Source organism: Falco biarmicus, chromosome Z (assembly GCF_023638135.1).
Source record: "Falco biarmicus isolate bFalBia1 chromosome Z, bFalBia1.pri, whole genome shotgun sequence".
NCBI lineage: Eukaryota > Metazoa > Chordata > Aves > Falconiformes > Falconidae > Falco > Falco biarmicus.
This window is the reverse complement of record NC_079311.1, coordinates 41,351,703-41,372,404: the sequence shown is the minus strand read 5'-3', so window position 1 is coordinate 41,372,404 and position 20,702 is coordinate 41,351,703. Positions and strand designations below refer to the sequence as shown.

Here is a 20,702-nt window from a genome sequence, read left to right as displayed (position 1 = left end):
TCAGATTTGCATTACAGCACAGATCAACAGCTTAGAAAGATGTCTTGTAATTCCTTACCAGCAAACATAGAAATTGAACAGAGAGAAGCTCAGTGCTTCCAGAGGATACTGGGTATGGATACTCTGAAGTGCTCTACAGGTAGAAAAAGACTAGTGCTTGGTGAACTGCTTGCCTCTGCTCCCTTCAGGAAGCAATCTTTATCCAGCTGGTGATTGGCAGCAGTCTGTTAGATGCATGGCGCCCCTGCAGAGCCCCAAAGGTAGGCTAGGAGTGAGTTTGCATGGCTTTGGAATCCTGCACAGCAATCTGGTTTCAGCCAGTTTTCAACAGGGTGTTTGTGCACCAGCCACCCCAATGCTAGCTTAGAAACAAGGCCTGGGGCATTCTGCTGGAAGTGGAACCAGTGTACTTCTGGGGAGAGGGTGACATTCAAAAAGATCAGTCATAGGGGCTGATATATGGAGTTGTCTGCACCTTCTCCTTTATGTTAAGACAGCCTCTGTACATGAGGTGGGATGTGCACAGGTATATTGGTGAAATGGGGTTTTCTGCTTGTCTTCTGGCTCCAACTCTGAAGGTGACCGTGGGCTAGTAAAATGGGCAGTGTTTCTTTACTGTGGGACTGTGTTATCCTGGCCGAGGCACAGGCCTGGACTTGAAAACCCAGCAGCTTTTTCAGGACATTTGAGAAGAATGCAGTAGCTTACACAGCTGATGTCTATACTGGCTCATTCTAACCCATTTCTTGATCTATGATATCTGGAAGTCCGGTCAAGATCATGTAGTGATTCTAGATATATACACTGGTTGTGAAATCTGTGAAAGCAGGCTCTGTGCTGATAGACCTGGCAGCACTATAATCCGGTGAATTAACTGTGGAGGTGAAACTTATAAGGGATATTGACTGTGGACCTGTATTAATCCAAGGGATATTGACTGTGGACCTGTATTAATCCTCTGTGACTTGCTTGGAGTAATTGCCTTGCAGTGATACCATGATTGTCTATATACCTGTGGTGGTGCAGCTTAGTATCAGACCTGCTAGAGTCAACAGGAAGGCAGGGGATAAGCAGTTGTCTGATGGGTGAGAAGAGGAAGCTAAGAAACACAATCTGTGTTACTGAGCTCCTGTGGAGGTGTGGGTCGCAGTCCTTCATGTATGGGAAAGGCCCCTGCAGGCTGCCTGGAGCGGAGGGACCTTTCTGGGAAGCTGGGGTTTTCTGAGCTTCTCGGTCATCTTGTGTGGGCTGGTGTAACGTTGTATTCATCATTGCTATACAACCCCATTTCTCCCATGCCTTATGTTCCTGCCGGTGAAAGTAAGCAGCAGCAGAAGCTGGCTGGGCACTGTGCTTGCCAGCAATGGTGGTGCCCAAAGGCAGAACTCAGGGTGCTGAGCCCGACTCACATCTGAGGAGTTAACAACAGGAGGTCGCAATGGCCTGCCCTGTGAGGTGAACCCATGTAGGATCTCACCCTAGGCATTAAGGGTGAGGTGTGTAATGTGAAGGGGCACGCTAAAATTCTGTAGACCAGAGGTGCAGCTGCTTCGGAAGCGAAGCTTTTGAGTGTATTACAGCCAGTCCCTTCTCACTCATCTTAAGCAAGGGCTGAACCTACAGAAGCACACAATGCTTTGGAAATATCTACCACTTTTGCTAATTAGCTTCCAAATTTAAAAAATTAAGAATTTAGTGTGTTAGTGTCTCAGGACCTCAGTTTTAAGATTTGCAAGCACTAGGTATATTACCTGTGAAATACAGCTAACATTTTATTTGGCGCTGTTACAAGGACTATGATACGATTAAGAAGCGTCAGTGTAACCTGTAGCAAAGACAGGAGGATAGTACTCAGCAGTGCTAGAGAGGAGCTATATGCAATCTCATGCTACTAACTCTTCACAGATGCGACATTTTTGAGACACAGAAGAACACATGTATGTCAAACTTGTAATTTCATACTGTCTAAACTTTCAGGGTACAAAATTGCACAAAATGGAATGATTGCAGATAAGAAGAAGCTGAAGATGAAGAGGCTCCTTCCATTTTACACAAATGCAGTTATGTTTCTTTGTTAGTTGTGTTGAAAATAAGTAAAGTATCTTTAAAATGCCACCAGGAATTAAGAGTGAGCTCTAACAGCCATAAAACATCCCCATACCTGCATGACACTGTCACAGTCTGTTTTGGACTGCAGAGTGGGCAGCACAGTGTTGCAAGTTGGCATTGCTGAAAATGCATCCTCTGAGTACTTCTGCTGCATTTGTGACAGCTGGTGAATGCTTTAGGCATCAGCAGGTGCTTTCAGTGTTTCACAGGTTGGGTGATCTACATGAAAACTAGACTGGATAACTGTGTGTTTGTTGCAGTCTTTCAGCCCCTTCCTCAGCTGAGGGTCTGGCTGTGCTGGCTCGCTGAACTGTGTGACTGTTAGCCCAGTGCCAAGTCAAGCTGAGTGCATAAAGGTGCTGTGTTTTGCTGCCATGGCTGCCCACAGCTGGGGAAATAGCCACAGTGAGTCTGTCTGCTCCGTGTGGCATGGCTGTGCTCCAGTTGACAGCCTCCTGGCAACTACAGCAAACGTTCACTTGGTAACATGTGGAAACAAGTTCCATGTGATGTGTAAGGCCCTTAGCTCAGTAATTGGGAACGAAGAGAAATGCCAGCACTGTCACCACCCACGTTTCTGTTCATCATCACAAAGTGCTGCAGCGGTACAGCCTGAAAAACTTTTTTTTTTTTTTTAAGTCAGAAACAAAGAATGAGCAAATATGCATGTGTATCCATTTCTAAGATGTTTTTGACCAGCCTTTGTAAAATAATGAACTGTATTTAATCTTTAGGAGTTCATTTTAATGTTTCTACAACAACAACCAAAAATACTAAAATTACCTCTCTTCCTTCCAGTCTGTAATTCTTATATTTAATGGTACTTGTCACGGTTTAACCCCAGCCAGCAACTAAGTACCACACAGCTCCTCTCTAACTCCCCCTGCACCCCTGCCTTGGTGGGATGGGGAGGAGAACCAGAAAAAGACTAAACTTGTGGGTTGAGATAAGAATAGTTAAATAATTGAAATACAGTTTAAAAAACCCAAAACAACAACAACAATAATAATTGTAATTAAAAGGAGAGAGAGAGAGAGAAGAATACAACCCAAGGTGGGGCAGGGTGGGGATGGGACGTCAAGTGACACAATTGCTCACCACCCACTGACCGATGCCCCTCCAGTCCCCAAGCAGTGATCACCAGCCCCGGCCAACTGTCCCCAGTTTCTATACTGGGCATGATGTTCTATGGTATGGAATATCCCTTTGGCTAGTTCAGTTCAGCTGTCCCGGCTGTGCTCCCTCCTGGCTTCTTGTGCACCTGCTCACTGGCAGAGCATGGAAACTGGAAAGCCCTTGACTTAGGGTCAGCACTACTTATCAACAACTAAAACATCAGTATGTTACCAATGTTGTTCTCATGCTAAATCCAAGACACAGCACTGTACCTGCTACTAAGAAAATTAACTCTATCCCAGCCAAAACCAGGACAGCACTTTGTTTCAGTAATTGCTTTCAGGCAGAAAATATTACAACAGAAACAATAACACAAAACAATACTTTCTGTATTGCCTAGGAAGCTTAGTGAAAGCTCCGAGAACTCATTAAAATACACTTTTCATGCAATTTACGTTACAATAATGCAGATTACTCTTTAAAAGTAGACATGATAAAGAAGCCAAATTGTTTCCAGAATTTTGCCCACACTTTTTAGTTACTGTTCTCTGTTAATCCCATTGTTTTTCATAATCAGAACTTTAAATCGTGAAGAGGTTATTTTCTTCCCTGCAAAAAGGCAACATAAATTAAGGTATATATTCTGAATTTTTTTAAGATATCAGTACAATGCAAAATATAGGGGATAATATGATAATCTTTGCAGTCTCTAAGACACTTATGGTAATAATGCTGTTTTTATAAACCAGAAAAAGTTTGCCACGGTGGACAGTCATCCTCAGTGTATGTCCTTAAACTTAAAGGAGATGGGTTGTGTTTTAAGAACAGTTGTAGTTCATGTTTACTCTTCACTTCACTTCAGTATTTCTTTTTCTGTTGACAATTACTGTCACTTCAGTGAGGCTGCTGGCTGAGTTGAGAAAAGGGTCATCTTCAGTTTATTTCTCTCTCTCAAATGCAAACATCAAGATATACTTATGTATCCTTCTCACTTCTTACCTCTCTTCTTTCTGCCTGTGCAGCTCAAACTCCTGCTAGAAATAGTCTTAAGGGCAGTCATGACTTCTGCTTGTAGGAAAGGTGTGGTAATGTTAGACTAAAAATGCAACATATGTGCTGAGTGTAATTCACTGTTTCGAAGAACAGAATATATTTTCAAAAAGTTGAATGATTTGAGGAGTTTGAAAACTGAATAGTAGGACTGCTGCCAGTAAATATTTTAAAATAATCTTTAAATCCTGTATTTTTCAATGGGGGTGGTGGACATCTTTTACTAGCATGAAACAAAGTTTTGTTTTCTAGATGTCCCATTACATGAGTATGTTTTGAGTATACATACTTCCCATTTAATTTCATTCTTTTAAATGTGCAAACAGAGAGTAGGTGGGGTTTACTTCATTTAAGTTTAGATAGAGCCAACCATCTTTGGTGGTTTCTTTTAAACCTTTTTTTGTTTAAAAATAAGACTTTTTTTATTGTATTCTTTTCAGGGTGAGGAGGGGTGGTTACTAACTATTTTGAGTATTGAATTAAGTAATTTTAATATTTTTTTGGTATTGACAAAGTTTAAAGCATCTGGATCCTTTTCAAAACTGGTTTGAGAATAGCTATGCTAAAAACCCATTGGTTGAAACAAAAGCTCATCAATAACTCTGCTTCTGTTCTCCAAGTGTTGCAGGTGGAGAGCTGTTCGACTTCTTAGCTGAGAAAGAATCCCTCACAGAGGAGGAAGCCACAGAATTTCTCAAACAGATACTTAATGGTGTTCAGTATCTCCACTCTCTGCAAATTGCTCACTTTGATCTTAAGGTATGTTGAGCAGATAAAAACTTGAATAACTGTAAGCAACATCCGTTCAAGTCCTTTTTAACACCAGCCACAAATCTGCCGTCATGCAGATCTTGGCCATAGTTTCGTTTGCTAACTTGTGTAGACAGGGGAAAGCTCAGCCACTGAAAAGAAATTACTGAACCGTAAATAGTTGCCATCTGGTTTTAGTGTGGGATTCTTCATGGAAAATGGGAACTTCCGATGAAATTAAACAATTCTGAGCAAGCAGTCTTGAAATAAAAAATATTATGATTTTATGGAATGTGGTTGGGATCTGGATGAAACATTCTAACAGAATGCCTTTTTTCCAACTGTTTGGGGGTTTTTTGGCTGTTGTATACATCTTATGTTCATGTGAACATTATTTATAGGTACTATAATTGAAACAGTACAGAGTTAAGTACAAAGGTTCTTGCAAACGAAACATAACAGATAATTTCCTCTTCTGTTTTTTGTTTTTGGGGCTTTTTTGTTTGTTTTTAGAAAACCTGTTAATTGCATCCTTTTGGTTATAAGAGAGCTTTTGTGTCTAAACTCAGTTACCACTTTTTTTAATATTTTGATTTCAGAGTATTCCTCTATAAGATTTTTTTTTTTAGAGGTAGGCAACTGAACATTCCATGAAGTCTGCTGAAGTCAGCAGCTATGTCTATAATAGGAAAAGGAGGCATAATTACGACATTGCATTGCAGTTCTGAAAGGGGTGATGTGTTCTGGGGATGAGGTAGGGAAAGGAATGGTTTTCAGGGAGAACGTACCTTTTCTAGTCTTGTCCTCATTACATACAGTAATAGATTTGATCTTCGTATGACAGTCAGCAAGAGAAAAGAACTACGAACCTAGTAAGAAATACAATTCTTACAATTTGAAATGTACATTTTTGCCAATGTGCTTACAATAAAGCGAAGCATCCTTACACTGGATACTAAGAATATGTGAATTAAAGTATGCAGCAAGAATTACAGTGTGCTGAACAATAAAAATATGCAATAGAAATATAGGGAGGGAAGGAAGAACATTATGTTTGCACATATCAGCCCCTGTAATTGGGGAAGAGAAGTAAAAGAAGGGTGATGAATAGCCCTTCTTAATGACTCCAGAAGTTCATAACGATGTAAGCAGGATGGATGTAGCTCAGGGAATCTTCAGAGCATGCCAGTTTATGGGGATGACAGGATATGGAGACTAAGTAGTTGGTTCTGTATGCTAGTTGGGTGTGTTGAAGTGTAGAAGCAGGCTCCTTTAGTGCTGCCCTTGACATTTTATCTTCTGATGTTGTTCTGTTTTTGCAAAACTTTGTTGCAAAATAATCCAAAGCCCATATTTTGCAATAAACTAGAAAAGACATGAGAACCTTCTTGTTTTTGTGGGGGGGGGGTTGTGGTTGTGTTGGTTTTTTGTGTGTATGTTGAGCCTTACAATCTGGGAGCTAGACCACTCCAAAAAGTTCTCTTGAAGATCCAAAGGCAACAAGATATACCTCTCTGATTGCTTGTGTGATGTGAAAGAAACTTCTTTTCAGGGAGTAGTGTTAACCAAGCCCAAATAGTAGTTTATTAGACTTTGTTTCTGGTAAGCTCCAAGCACTGCTCAAATGACCATAGCACAGAGGCTGTGGCCTTTACTGAAGACATCATGTTTCACTTAGAGTCCATCCACATGAAAACTGCAACTGTTGTATCTACAAGAGGTAAAATGTTGGCCCTGTGGAAATCATACACTCTGTCATCAACATGAAATCCTAATTCACTGTAGCTGATTTTTAGCATATGTTAGATTGTAATAGGAAAAAATGGGATTTTTCTGCTGGAGAGACAATTAAAGAGGCAGAAAGAGGTAAAGAGAAGTATTCAGTGCTGAAGAATGCTGGTATGTGTCAGACATTTTGTACCTATGTATAATCTCTCTTTCTCTCCCCCTCGTCCTTCTCAAAGCCTGAAAACATAATGTTGTTGGACAGGAATGTACCAAAGCCTCGCATCAAGATTATTGACTTTGGTTTAGCACACAAAATTGACTTTGGAAATGAATTCAAAAATATCTTCGGAACGCCAGAGTTTGTTGGTGAGAAAACTGGTTTCTTCAAACTATTCTTTTTCAGTCTGTGAAACAGTCTGTGTGGCTTAGCTTGGTTTGGCTGAGGTACAGGTTATGCAATTTGTGTGTAATTCATAACATTTTGAAATTTAGATGAGCAATTTGTAGTGTTCATATTATACTTATACTTGCATTAAGATGTTTTTATCTCTCAGCATCTTAGCTTATTATCTCTGACATATATAGGCTCAGAGTAACAGAACTGTTCTTTGACTAGGTACTGATCTTCCTGCTTTCTCCTTTAGCTCCTGAAATAGTAAATTATGAGCCTCTTGGTCTTGAAGCAGATATGTGGTAAGTTATTGGATCTTACTTGAAATAAATCTCTCGTGATTATTCTTATGTTCTAACCTTTTTTATTTTTCTCTCCTCTCTCCGCCTCCATCTCTTTTTCTCCCCTCTCCCTCATCTTCACCCCCTGCCCTTCACTCCAGGAGCATTGGTGTAATAACTTACATTCTGTAAGTACCAAAATATATGGGTGGTTCTTGTAAATGCTATTTTTTAAATTCTGATTCAATCCTCTGCGGTTTTGGTGGTGTCCATACAAGTCAAAACATTGTGATTGCATATCATGATTCAAGCTGAATGATCATAAAAGAAACAGTATAGTTTTTGAAAGAATGGCCGTTAATCAGAATTTACATAGCATGGGAAGCTGTCTTCAAATCTGTAGGTGATTTTCCACAGCAGCTTCATCTTAATCAATATTCTCTGAAATTACAGGAAAGGTTTTTGCCCTACTAGATCACACCTGCCTGAAAATACCTTTGCAGTCTTAGAGCAGAAAAGAAAAAATGTTCATGTTCTGCTATAATTTGATCTCAGAGGGTTGAAACGGCAATATTACAACATGTAATGAGAGGAATGTCTGTCTGTCTTATAGTCTAAGTGGTGCGTCACCATTTCTTGGAGACACCAAACAGGAAACACTAGCAAATGTGTCTGCTGTGAATTATGAATTTGAAGAAGAGTTCTTCAGTAATACCAGTGCCCTCGCTAAAGATTTTATACGAAGACTTCTAGTCAAGGATCCAAAGTGAGTTGTTTCTCTTGTGTATGCACTGTTGCAGCCTATGTCTCTAGTATTTCAAATGGCATTATATTTTGAGATATATTTAATAAACATGTGGCAGTGTGTATTTTTTACTATCTGAAACAGCTCCATCTTTTATTCTATTAAAGGAAGAGAATGACTATTCAAGACAGCTTGCTGCATCCTTGGATCAAGGTTAGTATGTAATTCATTCTCTGTTGCCTGTTGCCCTGTTTTTAATCATTCTTCATTTCGTACTTCACTTTTTCTTTTCAAGTTACTTAACAAGGAGAATTGCCATAATTGTTTAATGTAACTTTACTGTTTTGGAAAACTGTGTGAAAATTAATACATGGAGAATGTGGACTTCATTAACATCTCCTCTATGTAAGTTAGCAATAGAGAAGTAGCCTGCTATTGAGATTAAAATCATGCTTAGGCAGAAAAGCTAATCTTCAGGGAGCTTTGGACTGACAAAGATAACATTCTCTGAATCCAGTCCAGGTTCCTCTCACATTTTTCATCTTCTAATTTCATTGTTTAGATTGGGTAAAAAAGGGCCTTTCCTCTTTAAACTGAAGAAAGCAGTTGATGCAGAGCTGGTCCACTTCTTTCAGTGATACACAGTGGTTGGTTTGGATTGAGCTGTTAGTGGTGCTACTAAGTTGAGAGGGAGAAAATGGGACCTGTTGTTCTTAATGTGTGTAGTAACACCTACCAGTTAGGTTTTTTGATTCTGTATCACATTCTGATTGTGAGTAGTAAACCTCTGCAGTGCCAGTGATTTCCCAGGTCTTGGGGATACACAGTGGGTATTTGACCCCACTCCACTTCCCAGAGAACCAGTTAGCAGCATATTTATCTGTGCCACAGCTGCTCCAGTTCACAGTTCAGCACCCTAGGGCAGACATTTCCACACCAGTACACCAAACTACAGATTTGACTGTGCTTTGCTGACTTTTTGCTGGGTTAGTCTTAAACAGTTGAAAAGTTAAGCATGTTGAACATGTTAAAATGATCTTTTAAACCATTGAAGTAAGCATTGTCCAAGTTTGTGTCTCAGGAACCAAGGTCTCCACTGCTGCAAAAAGACATGTTCTTTTGTGCCCTGTTATGTTCCTTTATATCTTAACTTTGTGGGTATTCTACCCCCACCCCACTGATCTATATTGTCTTTTCCCCTTCCCATTACTACCTTTACCTGCATTTCTCCATAGAAATGACTTAGGGTATGGTATCATATAATAATGCAAAATTTGGTGTACTCCACTGGTTACTGGTGCTTAGCTTTGGCCTATGAGAAAGTTCAAAGGGTGCGGCGTTAGAGCTTGCTGCACAGGTAGGTGGGATGTGATTTTTCTTAGGGTCCCAGCAGCATCCACCTTATTACACTGAGACTGGAACAAAGTTTGACTGAATTTAAAATCAGCCAGGAAATCTAACCAGAAGACAAGATTTATCTAGGAGATGATAAATAATAATAAAGGAGATGATCCAATGCCTCCATCACAGAGGGACATGAAGGATAAAGCCGAATGTTCTGTTGGCTGTTGGCTTTTTTTGTTTGAATTCAAAAAATAAGTATTTTAGTATTGCATGAAATATTCTTAGGTCTGAATTTGCTTTAGGGCATTTTATGTAGAAATTCCATCTGCATGCCCCAGTAGGCTGTGGATGTTAAAATGATGTGCTTACAATTACTTCATTTTTACAATATATTTACAATATTATTATGATGTAAATAGAAGTCATCACTGAAGAACAGTGTCTTACATACAGGAAGGTGCTTTATGAAAGTTCTGGTTGTAATTTGTGATATTGTACAACAGCTTGATTTTTCTTTTGCGCATAGCCTAAAGACACCCAACAAGCACTTAGCAGAAAAGCATCTGCAGTGAATATGGAAAAATTCAAAAAGTTTGCAGCACGACGAAAATGGAAAGTAAGTCATTCAACAAATCTTCAAAATGTTGGTGACATAGACATGCAGAAGCATTACCTGCTCCAGGGAGACATCAGTGCCTTTAGGAGTCGAGAAGAAGAAACTCATTCCTCTTTCGTTTGGGATAAATTAGGTGCTTGAGTATGGGGGTATGGGAGAACATTTCTTGGTTAATCATCTGCATACAAATGCTTGTGTGTGGATTGTTCATTTTCTGCATCCAGCTGAATGCTGTCATCATGTGTCTTGGTAACATTTTCAGAGAAAAGGCATTTCTAAGTGCCAGTAAATCAAACATACCTTAAGCAGGCCTCACAGAGTTAGTTATTCCAGTGGTTATGTCAATGTGCAACAAAGTAGGAAGTAAAACTAGTGTCTTTTGCAAAAGATTTTTGGTCTGAGACTGTCAAACCTGTTTAGAAGCTTGGCATCACTTAATCTTTCCAGAAATGGGGCAAGATATTAGCTGAAAGTGTTGATCTGTGCAAGGAGCAGTGCATCAAAACAGTTGTCCCTCCTCCTTCAGCTTGCACACTGGGGAGTTCACACTGAACTAAGCAAGGGTAAGACTGTTGTATGAGAAATCTCTTTATCATGGGGAGGGATGAGACATGAAACAACACAAGTCACTATTATTAAAAAGGCATTTTATTCATGGTCACAGTGGCCAAGAAATAGGATGATTTTGCTAAGCTATGGACCAAAGCTACAAAATACCCAGCTGTGCAATACATTTTTTTTTGCTGTGGTTTGGTCTGTGATAGGTGAACATCTATGGTATTTTTAAAATTTTAAGTACTAGACTGCTGCCCTAGAGTGAAATGGTGGGTCTAGGAATATGGTAAGAAATGCTGTCAGCTAATATACATTTAGTTTAGGTTTTCTGTATGTACATACTTTAAAATATGAACATTTAAATATTTTTAGTGTGAACAAGAGGATGTGGTACAAATCCGGTTTGTTTTGTATTTGAACAGCTTGATGAAACAGTAGCAATCAAAAAATATTATATAGCTTTGCTTAGCACATATGAATAGCCTATTTGGATTATAAATGTCTAAAGAAATTAAAGGTTCAAATGCAATATAAAACAGAGGTAGAGGAGGTGTTGAAGTCAGTTTGTTTTGCTAATACAACAGTATTCCTTTAAAATCTCTGCAATAGCATCTTATCACAAGAATTTGGATTTGATTTTTTTTTTTTTACATATAGCTTTTTTCTTCTTATTTTTAAAAAGCAATCAGTGCGCTTAATATCCTTGTGCCAAAGATTATCAAGATCTTTCTTGTCCAGAAGTAACATGAGTGTTGCTAGAAGTGATGATACTCTGGTAAGTGTGTACTTGCATGCTTAGAATGCTTTACTACATCTGAAACTTAACATCTTCTGAAATTATTCTAACATACATATTAGGCTATTGAAAAATGTGCATAATTCATTAATCTCATATGTAGAAAGTAATAGATTTTAAGGCTACAGAGGTCAGTTATCCATAGTCTAATCTTCCACATGACACAAACCTTGAAATTTAATTTATTAATTACCATGGTGAAGCTGATAGCTAGTGCCAGAAATTCATCTATCTTGTTTTTGAAGTTTGATTCAGGAGGATTCTTTGTACTGTAGCAATTATAATGTGAAAAAGTTGCATCTGAATTTTTCATGGCACTGTGTAGAGTAAAATAATACTGCATTTTTTTAATAGAATATTCTGAATCACTGAGACCTTCATAGATCCAATTAATTGCTAGACAGCAGTGTCACGACAAATGGTTATTTAAGTAGGAAATTTTAAAACCTGAGACAGTACTTAGTGGTATTACATACATCTACTAGACTTGAGTAGTCAGGAGCAGTTGTTGTGTGGTTTATATTTACAAATGCTTGTAAATACAAAAGCATTCTTATTTAGCTTACTGTCCAGGTTTTAATGTACACTTCACCAATTCCCTGTGATCAGCAAAGTATGTATGTTAGTATGTTTAGAGCTGAGTAACCTCATCTTTTCTGTGCATTAATATGATCAAACTTCAAAAATTCTGCAAAGCCCTTTTTATCCATATTATCTTCCCTGTGTCCCTCCTGTGCAAGTCTGCACTCTTTGTTTCCAGTTTTCCTCCTCTTACCTTTCTCTTTCCGTGCTCTTTGATCTCTCCGTCTTGCCCTCCTTTCCCGGCCTCCCCTACCTCACCTATCAGTATCCCATTTAACACTGCATCAGCATTTCACACCTGTGTTGCAGCAGAAGGAATTGTAGCCTAGTGTTAGTGTTCTAAAAAATCTGAAACCTCAGGGGAGAGGAGGTAAGAGTGGTCCAAACATTGGGCTCAGTAAATGTCAGTTCTTTGACATGTTAGTGCACAGGAGAAAAAGAAAAGTCATACCTGCAGCAGTATCTGGGCTCATTACTCATGTTCTAGATTTTTAAATGGTCCATTTGAATAGATGAAAGCTTGGTCCAAAGTATCTCTCCTGTGTCATATACCTGGATGGCGTGAAACCTGGTACTCCAGTTTGTATTTGTGTACCTCTGGGTTTTTTTTAATGTTCACATAGATGCATGGAATTAGTTTCATTTCATGCAAGTATTGCATCTATTGTAAGTCCTAGAAAGAAGAAGAAAATACACCTAATAAAACAAACCTGTTTGGAATCTCCATGAGTATCAGGTTTGTGTGTGAAGAGGGAAGCATATTGTACTAGAAAAAGCGTGGGGGTTTTTGGTGTGGGTTTTCAAATAACATGCATATGTGTTAGCCATATGCTTCATGAAGGATTACAACTTGCAGCTGAAACACTCTAGAAGAACTTGAAAATTGTACTTTTCAATCTTTTTAGATGTCTTGGCAGCTCTTGAGAGGGATTTTTTCCATGTAGCTAACAATTTTTCTTCTTTCTCATTTAATTACAAGGATGAGGAAGATTCTTTTGTGATGAAAGCTATTATTCATGCCATCAATGATGACAATGTTCCTGGATTACAGCACCTTCTGGGGTCTCTGACAAATTATGATGTCAATCAACCCAACAAGGTAGTGTGGTTCTGTGTTGAGGTGTGGGGGGTACTAGCTATCACGCTATTGAATAGAGCAACGTGGTTGTAGAACAGAAATAACATCTGAAATGAAAAGGAAAAGGCAAGTGGATGGGAAGTAATTCTGCCTTTCTTTACGAGAATTTTTAATGTGTTCTGTGTTTGGTATTCTGAAACTACCTGAAAATGGACCCCATTTCAGGGAAACCAGGGCTTTGAGAAAGTATTAATCAAATCTATTGTCAGGAGCTGTGATGTATCAGATAACAGCCTTTGCTTTTGTTTGCAGTTGTTGTTTCTTGTGGCAGAATATGTAGGAATAACCAGATTGCCAAAACTGACTTTGCAAAGCACTATTAGAATCAAAAGAAACTGCAGAAAGTGGTTGTGTGCACATAATATTAGATGGTGTCGTTTGTTCAGAAAGGAAATTACTTGCCTACTACAGCATTTCAGTGTGCTGTGGATGCGCTGATGGGAGTATTGGAACTGAAACCGAGAGACCAAAGTTCTGTCACTGGCTCTGCTGTTTAACCTTGGATAAATCATCTCTACTCTAATTTCCACTTTTTTGAATGGTTATACTGACCTTCATTATGAAGTACTTAGAGAAATATTCATGAAGAGCAATATAAAAGTAAAGCGTCTGTTACTTTATTGTTATGTGATCTTGAACCTGTCAAGAAATAACTGTATATTTTTGTTTTAATGATGCAGTACATTTAACTTTCCCATATGTTACTGGTGGCTTGTGTTTTTGAGGTGGTGCAGCAAACACCTTGAGTAATCTGGCATGAAATGTAGATATGAAGAAGTTGCAAAAGGGAACATCCTTGCCAAACTGGGCTAATGATAGCTTAACATTAATATTCCTAATTTGAAAAGCATGCCTTTAATGTGTGGTGTATCATTTATCAATAATACTGTGGCACTGGTGAGGCTGCACCTCAAATATAGTGTTCAAAGTATAGAGTTGGGCTCCTCACTACAAGACATTGAGGTGCTGGAGTGTGTCCAGAGAAAGACAGCAAAGCTGGTGCAGGGTGTGGAGCACAAGTCTTATAAGGAGCGGCTGAGGGAACTGTGGTGGTTAGCCTGGAGAGGAGGAGGCTCAGGGGGGACCTTATTGCTCTCTACAACTTCCTGGAAGGAGGCTGTAGGCAGGTGGGGACAGGTCTCTTTTTCCAAGTAACAAGCAAGAGGACAAGATGAAACAGCCTCAAGTTACACCAGGGGAGGTTTAGATTGGATATTAGGAAAAATTTCTTCACCAAAAGGGTGGTGAAGCATTGAAACAGGCTGTTCAGAGAGGTGGTGGAATCACTGTCCTCAGAGGTGATTAAAAAATGCATAGTTGCAGCATTTAGGGACATGGTTTGGTGATGGACCAGGCAGTCCTGAGTTAACAGTTGGTTAATTGATTCAATGATTTAGTAAATGTGAATTCATCTCAAAAATATGGAAGATTGCTATGCAATAAATTTCTTTGAACAAAGGGGCAAATTATTTTGTAGACAGTATTCCCTGAACACTTGATTTAAAACTGGAAATCCAGTGATGCCATTCAATGCCTGCCTTCTGTTCCACTCTCTTTCTTAATCCTTCAAAAATTAAATATATTGTTCTTGCTTGTATTTCATTGTTAGCACGGAACACCTCCGCTACTGATTGCTGCTGGCTGTGGAAACATTCAGATACTTCAGTTGCTTTTAAAGCGTGGATCCCATATTGATATTCAAGATAAGGTCAGGGTTCTGCTTTGTCACCGTTCTGTACAAGTTTTTCAGTACATTTAGCAGAGGACAAACAGTTCAGACCAAGTTGTACTGAAAATGAGGAAACCTGGGCTGTAGAGCCTGTTTTCTGTCTTACACTGCAAAAAGAGAAAAGCAAATCTTTAATGATGTCCTTTGTTACTAGTGCGTGTTCTCTGATTTTGATCACTTTATTAGCTGAAGTAATTTGAATGATACTAATCTTAAAATGCAGTTCATGCTTACAAAATTGCCTCAATTAGTTCAAACTAGTGATTGTCCTAGAACTCAAGGGGTGAACTTTATTTAATATGGAATGATAAGTGCACATTTTAATGATGGGGAATATCGCAACTAAAACTTGTATGTGATGGAGGGTATGCTTTGCAACAAGGTTTTTTTCAGAATGTGTTGTACCACAGGTTCATTTAAAGCAAACTTGAAGCACTGCCTGCTTTTCTAATAGATGGTAAAGTAAGTAGCAGGAAGGTTTTTGTCTCATGGCTTCTTTCCAAAAGATACCCTTACAAGGGGGAAGAGGATTATTCTTGCAAACAGTTAGTGAGCCCATAGAGGGGGTTTTGTTGTCATTGTTGCTATGTTGTTCAAACAATTTGAAGTATTTTCAAAAAAAGTATGTTCATATAGGCTTGAATAGCTGTTCAATACATCTGTGTACATCTAAGTGCATGTATACCTCAGCTGAAAATCTCGAATTAGGATTCTAAATCAATCAGTAACATCTATAATCAAATATTTTTGACAGGCCGGATCTAATGCAATCTATTGGGCTTCTCGACATGGTCATGTAGAAACACTGAAATTTCTCAATGATAATAAATGTCCTTTGGATGTTAAGGATAAGGTAAGAAAATAATTATTTTTCCTTTTTCATGCAGACAGCCTTTTTTTTATTTTTTATTTTATCAAAGAGAGAGGTCTTCCAGTTGGAATGATTTTCAGCTGTGCCGTAATTCCAAGTATGTGACTGGCTTTTTTAGTGTGGTTTTATAAGCTGACATACAGGGCTGTGTTAACAGAGTTTCAAAGTGGCTGGATGTACTGATCGTTTTCCTAACAAATGTTAACCAAGTGTGCATATTAAATGTGGTGAGTACATGGTGGGTAGGTGGGGAAGTACAAACCTAAATTAATTTTTGCTTGAAGACTAGATTTCTCATTGAAATTCAGGGTAAAATTGTGATTCTGCTTTCCATTCCTCTTGACTGAAAATCACTTTTGTCTGACAAGTAAATTTGACTGTTACAGAGGATAATGAAGACTAGCAATTAATAGCTGATAGCACGTACCTTGTCTTCAGCAGTATTACTTGAGCAACATTTGCCCAGAGAACTAGTTGCTTCTAAAATATCACACTGTATCGATGTTTTTTTACTAGCCAAAGCTCCAGCACAGAGACAACTATACTTGTGAAACACAGTTTGCTTTGTTGAGGCAACTAACGCACAGAAAGGCACATCAGCAAAATTAGTGTTCAACTCCTTATAGGGCTGCTCTTTTTCATATAATTTCAACAAAATATTGCAAATAATTGCATGTAATGAACAAAATACACCAGGATATACCAAGGTGTTAAGCCAGCTCCTTTCATTTGTATATACAGGGTGGAGGGAGAGCATACAGAAATAGTATGAATAGAAATAGGACATCTGTTTCAACAGCAATAGCTACCAGTTCATATCACTCAGAAATCCCGTTATGACCTGGAACAAATTAAGTAGGAAAATAAGTTCTGAAAAAGGAATGTCTTTGAAGAAATAAGTTGTCAGGTGGTAGTGTGTCTGTCACATACAAGTACAGCTTGTAAGCAGGAGATCTGTGCTGACCACAGCTGTGCCACTGGGTTACAGGGAGGGAGGAGTACTGCATGTAGCATACAGGCATTCAGGCTGTACACGGCAATGTATATCTAGGGGTGACATAGAAAATTACACTGGCATGTTCTTCTGCAATTGCAGTCTGGGGAGACCGCTCTTCATGTCGCAGCTCGGTATGGGCATGTGGATGTGGTTCAGTTTCTCTGTAGCATTGGATCCAATCCAAACATTCAAGACAAGGTGAGTCCTGGACACTGTTTTTCTTCAACAAATAAGACTTTAGTATGTGTGGTCAAAACTCTTTTATTAGTCTTTGCCTTGGCTCCAGCTTGTTTTTGGCCTTCGTGGGACTTTTCTGAAGTGTCAAGCACTCATTTCTGAAAATGAAAGAAGGGCTCAGGAAGACTTCTTTAGAACTCTGAACTCTTGTGAGAAAACAGGGAAGAAAAATCTTAGTAGAAAAAAAAAAATCCATTTGACCCAAATCTAACTGTGTGGGGGAGTTCCATAAGCCTCCCCAAGTGCTGCATCCTCTAGAACTATCTTCATATTGTTTAAGGAGCAGCAGGCCAAGGGCCCACAGGATGTGCTGTTTGACTATTTCTTTTTCCTCAGATTTTTGCTGAAATCTTTAATACAGTCCAAGTCCTCTACTATCATCATCATCAGTTGTCTCCTCATTGGTATTTGCCAGGTACAGGGAGGATAGCCCATTTCTTGGAATTTGATAGAACGACTTTTTTTCGTGCGTTTTAATCCTCCCTGCTTTTCAGTAGCCTACTCTCAGTAGCATGTTTTTGTAAAAGATTTGAGTTTCTTAATGATGCTCCACATAACTGATATGAAGTACAAGGAAATTGAAGGTGAATATTTTGAAGCTTCCTGGGTTCAAGCAAAATGCAAACTAGAACTTCAGTCACAACTGAACTCAAAACATACAGTTTGAAAAACTTGTCATCATGCACATTTAAAGGATTCAGGTGTCTTTAAGTAGCCACGTCACTGCCTACACTCCTAAATCATTAGAATGTGCTTTTTGAATGTGGTAGACAGACTGCCTCAGACTGCAAATCCAGTGGGATTTACATCTCCTTGGTGAGTGATCTGTTTGAAACACAGGGATGTAGAAGTTGCTTATGAATGAGAATCAGTTTTCAAGTGAGAACCAAGACAGTGAGCTTCAGGAGCATGGAAACATCTAAGCTGAGCTTACTGACATGCAAGCTGTTCTCAGTAGATAGCTTTATGGTGAGAAATACGGACCCTCAGAATCCAGGTAACGATGAAAGTCTAGTGTATTACTGTAACCACATGATACATCAGCAGGCGTTATTCTTGTTATAAGAATGTCAGCATTAGAGATTACATCTTTTTATAGGGCTTAGTTAGTAGACTGTCTTTTTTTTTCCATGTCATCTTCCTGTCTTTAAAAGTTAAGCTGCAGAATTGTTCCTCCTAGCATTTTGTTTAGCTCTTTTTTTTTTTTTTTTTAATGTTTGTTTTCCATGTTGATAGGAAGAAGAAACCCCACTGCATTGTGCTGCTTGGCACGGCTACTACTCTGTTGCCAAAGCACTCTGTGAAGCAGGTTGCAATGTGAACATTAAAAACAAAGAAAGGGAGACTCCGCTCCTGACAGCATCTGCCAGGGGTTACCATGATATTGTTGAATGCTTGGCAGAACACAGGGCTGACCTTGATGCAACAGACAAGGTTAGTCTGAGTTGCTTTTGGTCAGGAATTACATCCAGACATCACATGCCACACAGCTGTATCTCTCTGAATTGCTTCATTTGAATGCTGCAAGCCAGCATTGTTTCCATGACACGGGTTTTCCGAGCACTTCATATGGAGACTATTGATGACTGCAGTAGTCTGTAAAGTTGCCCATGGATTATTTTTCCACGATTGGGTTTTTGCTGAATTTTTATCAACTTATTAGTTACCATCTTATGAGTAACACTGTGAAAAATGGTAGGAACATTGCGTTAGGTAATTGGCAACAAAGTATTAACTTAAAAGATGGATTTGCTGTTTGCCTTTGATTCCTATGGGTTGGATAAATCACACCTATTTCCAATAAACTACATTCTGACAGTTTAAAAATATAACTCTATTTGATTCAGAATCAGTTTTTGCCTTCCATGGTATAATCCCAACAAATAAATTTGGCATTTCATTGCTTATACTTTTTATACGCTTGTCATTTTAGCTACCTTTATTGTTGATGGTTACTAAGTAGTTACTAAAGCAAGTTCAGAAAAATGGTTTTTCTTCTGAAAGAATTAAATTGTTTTTTCCAGTCACATTGTCTCTTTAAGTTGTTCCACAAAGAAGGAAAGCTCTGTCTCTAAAGTTACTGATCGCTGAGCAGGTTGCATGACTTTTGCATCACTAACATCTGTAAGTAAACACTAGAGTGGTTTACTACAATATTCAGCTGGTTGTTACAGTTGGTCTCTCTCCCATCTCCGAGGGAGTCATCAGTAGAGAATGTGTATTTTCTTTTCATCTATTCCACTGCAAAGCCCAGTGGCTTAATAGAAATATGCTTTTATCCCATAGCTGATCTATTCTGACAGATACTGTGCATCTCCCTGCCTCCACCCTCAAAATAAAAATAAAAACCACTGTGGTTCCTGAGGCAAGTATATGCACCCAGTTACATGAAGTGACTGTGACTCTGCAAAATTCTTTGATTTTTAATGTTATTAAATCTCACTTACAAGCTGTCTTGTGATTTCAGGATGGTCACACAGCCCTACACCTTGCTGTGAGAAGATGTCAAATAGAAGTAGTTAAAACTCTCATCAGTCAAGAATGTTTGGTAGATTTCCAAGACAGACATGGCAACACGCCCTTGCATGTGGCCTGCAAAGATGGGAATGTTCCTATTGTGATGGCACTCTGTGAAGCAAGTTGTAATTTGGATGTCACTAACAAGGTAAATGAAGTACAGGTACTGAGCTACTTTAATAGCTCACCTATTGCATTAGATAGCCTTTTCCAATTCTCTGATACGAAAAATGCTTTTCCTTTCATTTTTTTCTCTCTTGAAGTGGCCAATTGCAAAGCATTAAAAGACTCATCTTGCAAATTTACCTACATTTGTTTCAGTTGAATAGATGATTAAAGATCCATGAAGAAAGAGCCCAGGTGAATTGTTACCGTATACTTTGCCACTCAGCTCCAATGAAGTATAAGCCAACCTTCTTCCCTAGCTGTATAGCTTTGCTTTGTGCAGATTACATCTAGATGCTGAAGAACAGATGAAATGCATTGCTGCCGGCTTTGGTTTGACATTATTTAGTAACAGTAATTTATATACAGAATTGAAGAGTGGTACATTTTTATGAAAAATCTGCTTTAAGTTCTTCCAAATTATATGAAAAGATCTGCACTGTCATCTAACAAGGGATTTAACTCAACTGCAGATTCTATTCCTGGTTATAAAAATAAGTGTCATATTGGCTGCTTTCTGTTTTTCTGCATTGAGTTGATTTATTAAAATAAATCCTAATCAAACATTTATCTTAGAATAGAAGAACTTTAATTTATCTATTAAACAAATTGTCACTGGCAGGGTACAGGAAGTCTCAGAATTAAAATGTTAAATGTAAAATTATTTTCAAAAGTTAATGTCAGCAGTCTGCTTTTGGGGAACTTCTTATTGCTCATTGTTTCACAAACATGTGACAATTGCAGGAAAACTTGGTAAATGTTATAACCTAAAAATGTTGATTCTAGTGCATATTGCTGGATTACTGCCAGCTAAAAATGTGAACTATCTATAACTGTTGTAAGCAACGTTCCAAAAAGAACGTTTAATAGCCCATCCCTAAATCTGAGGTACTAGTGCCTTGCTTGCTTCTTCTGGTGTGCTAGTGCTGTAGTGTATGTAATAACTGAATGTGATCCTTTACAAGTTTAATATTCTGGCTTTCCT

General features: G+C 38.6%; 1 protein-coding gene across 4 annotated transcripts in view; it reads left to right on the top strand.

The window, feature by feature from the left end:
• The window catches only part of DAPK1 (death associated protein kinase 1), a 95,167-nt gene that overhangs the window by 50,507 nt on the left and 23,958 nt on the right, over positions 1-20,702 (top strand). For all 4 annotated transcript variants that reach the window (XM_056323945.1, XM_056323944.1, XM_056323943.1 and 1 more), the window contains exons 4-17: positions 4,896-5,034; positions 6,990-7,119; positions 7,398-7,446; positions 7,587-7,613; positions 8,039-8,191; positions 8,338-8,383; positions 10,041-10,130; positions 11,368-11,460; positions 13,043-13,162; positions 14,811-14,909; positions 15,685-15,783; positions 16,898-16,996; positions 18,272-18,469; positions 19,503-19,700. In XM_056323945.1, coding sequence (XP_056179920.1) covers positions 4,896-5,034; positions 6,990-7,119; positions 7,398-7,446; positions 7,587-7,613; positions 8,039-8,191; positions 8,338-8,383; positions 10,041-10,130; positions 11,368-11,460; positions 13,043-13,162; positions 14,811-14,909; positions 15,685-15,783; positions 16,898-16,996; positions 18,272-18,469; positions 19,503-19,700 — 1,540 coding nt within the window. The remainder of the gene's footprint in view (positions 1-4,895; positions 5,035-6,989; positions 7,120-7,397; positions 7,447-7,586; positions 7,614-8,038; positions 8,192-8,337; positions 8,384-10,040; positions 10,131-11,367; positions 11,461-13,042; positions 13,163-14,810; positions 14,910-15,684; positions 15,784-16,897; positions 16,997-18,271; positions 18,470-19,502; positions 19,701-20,702) is intronic.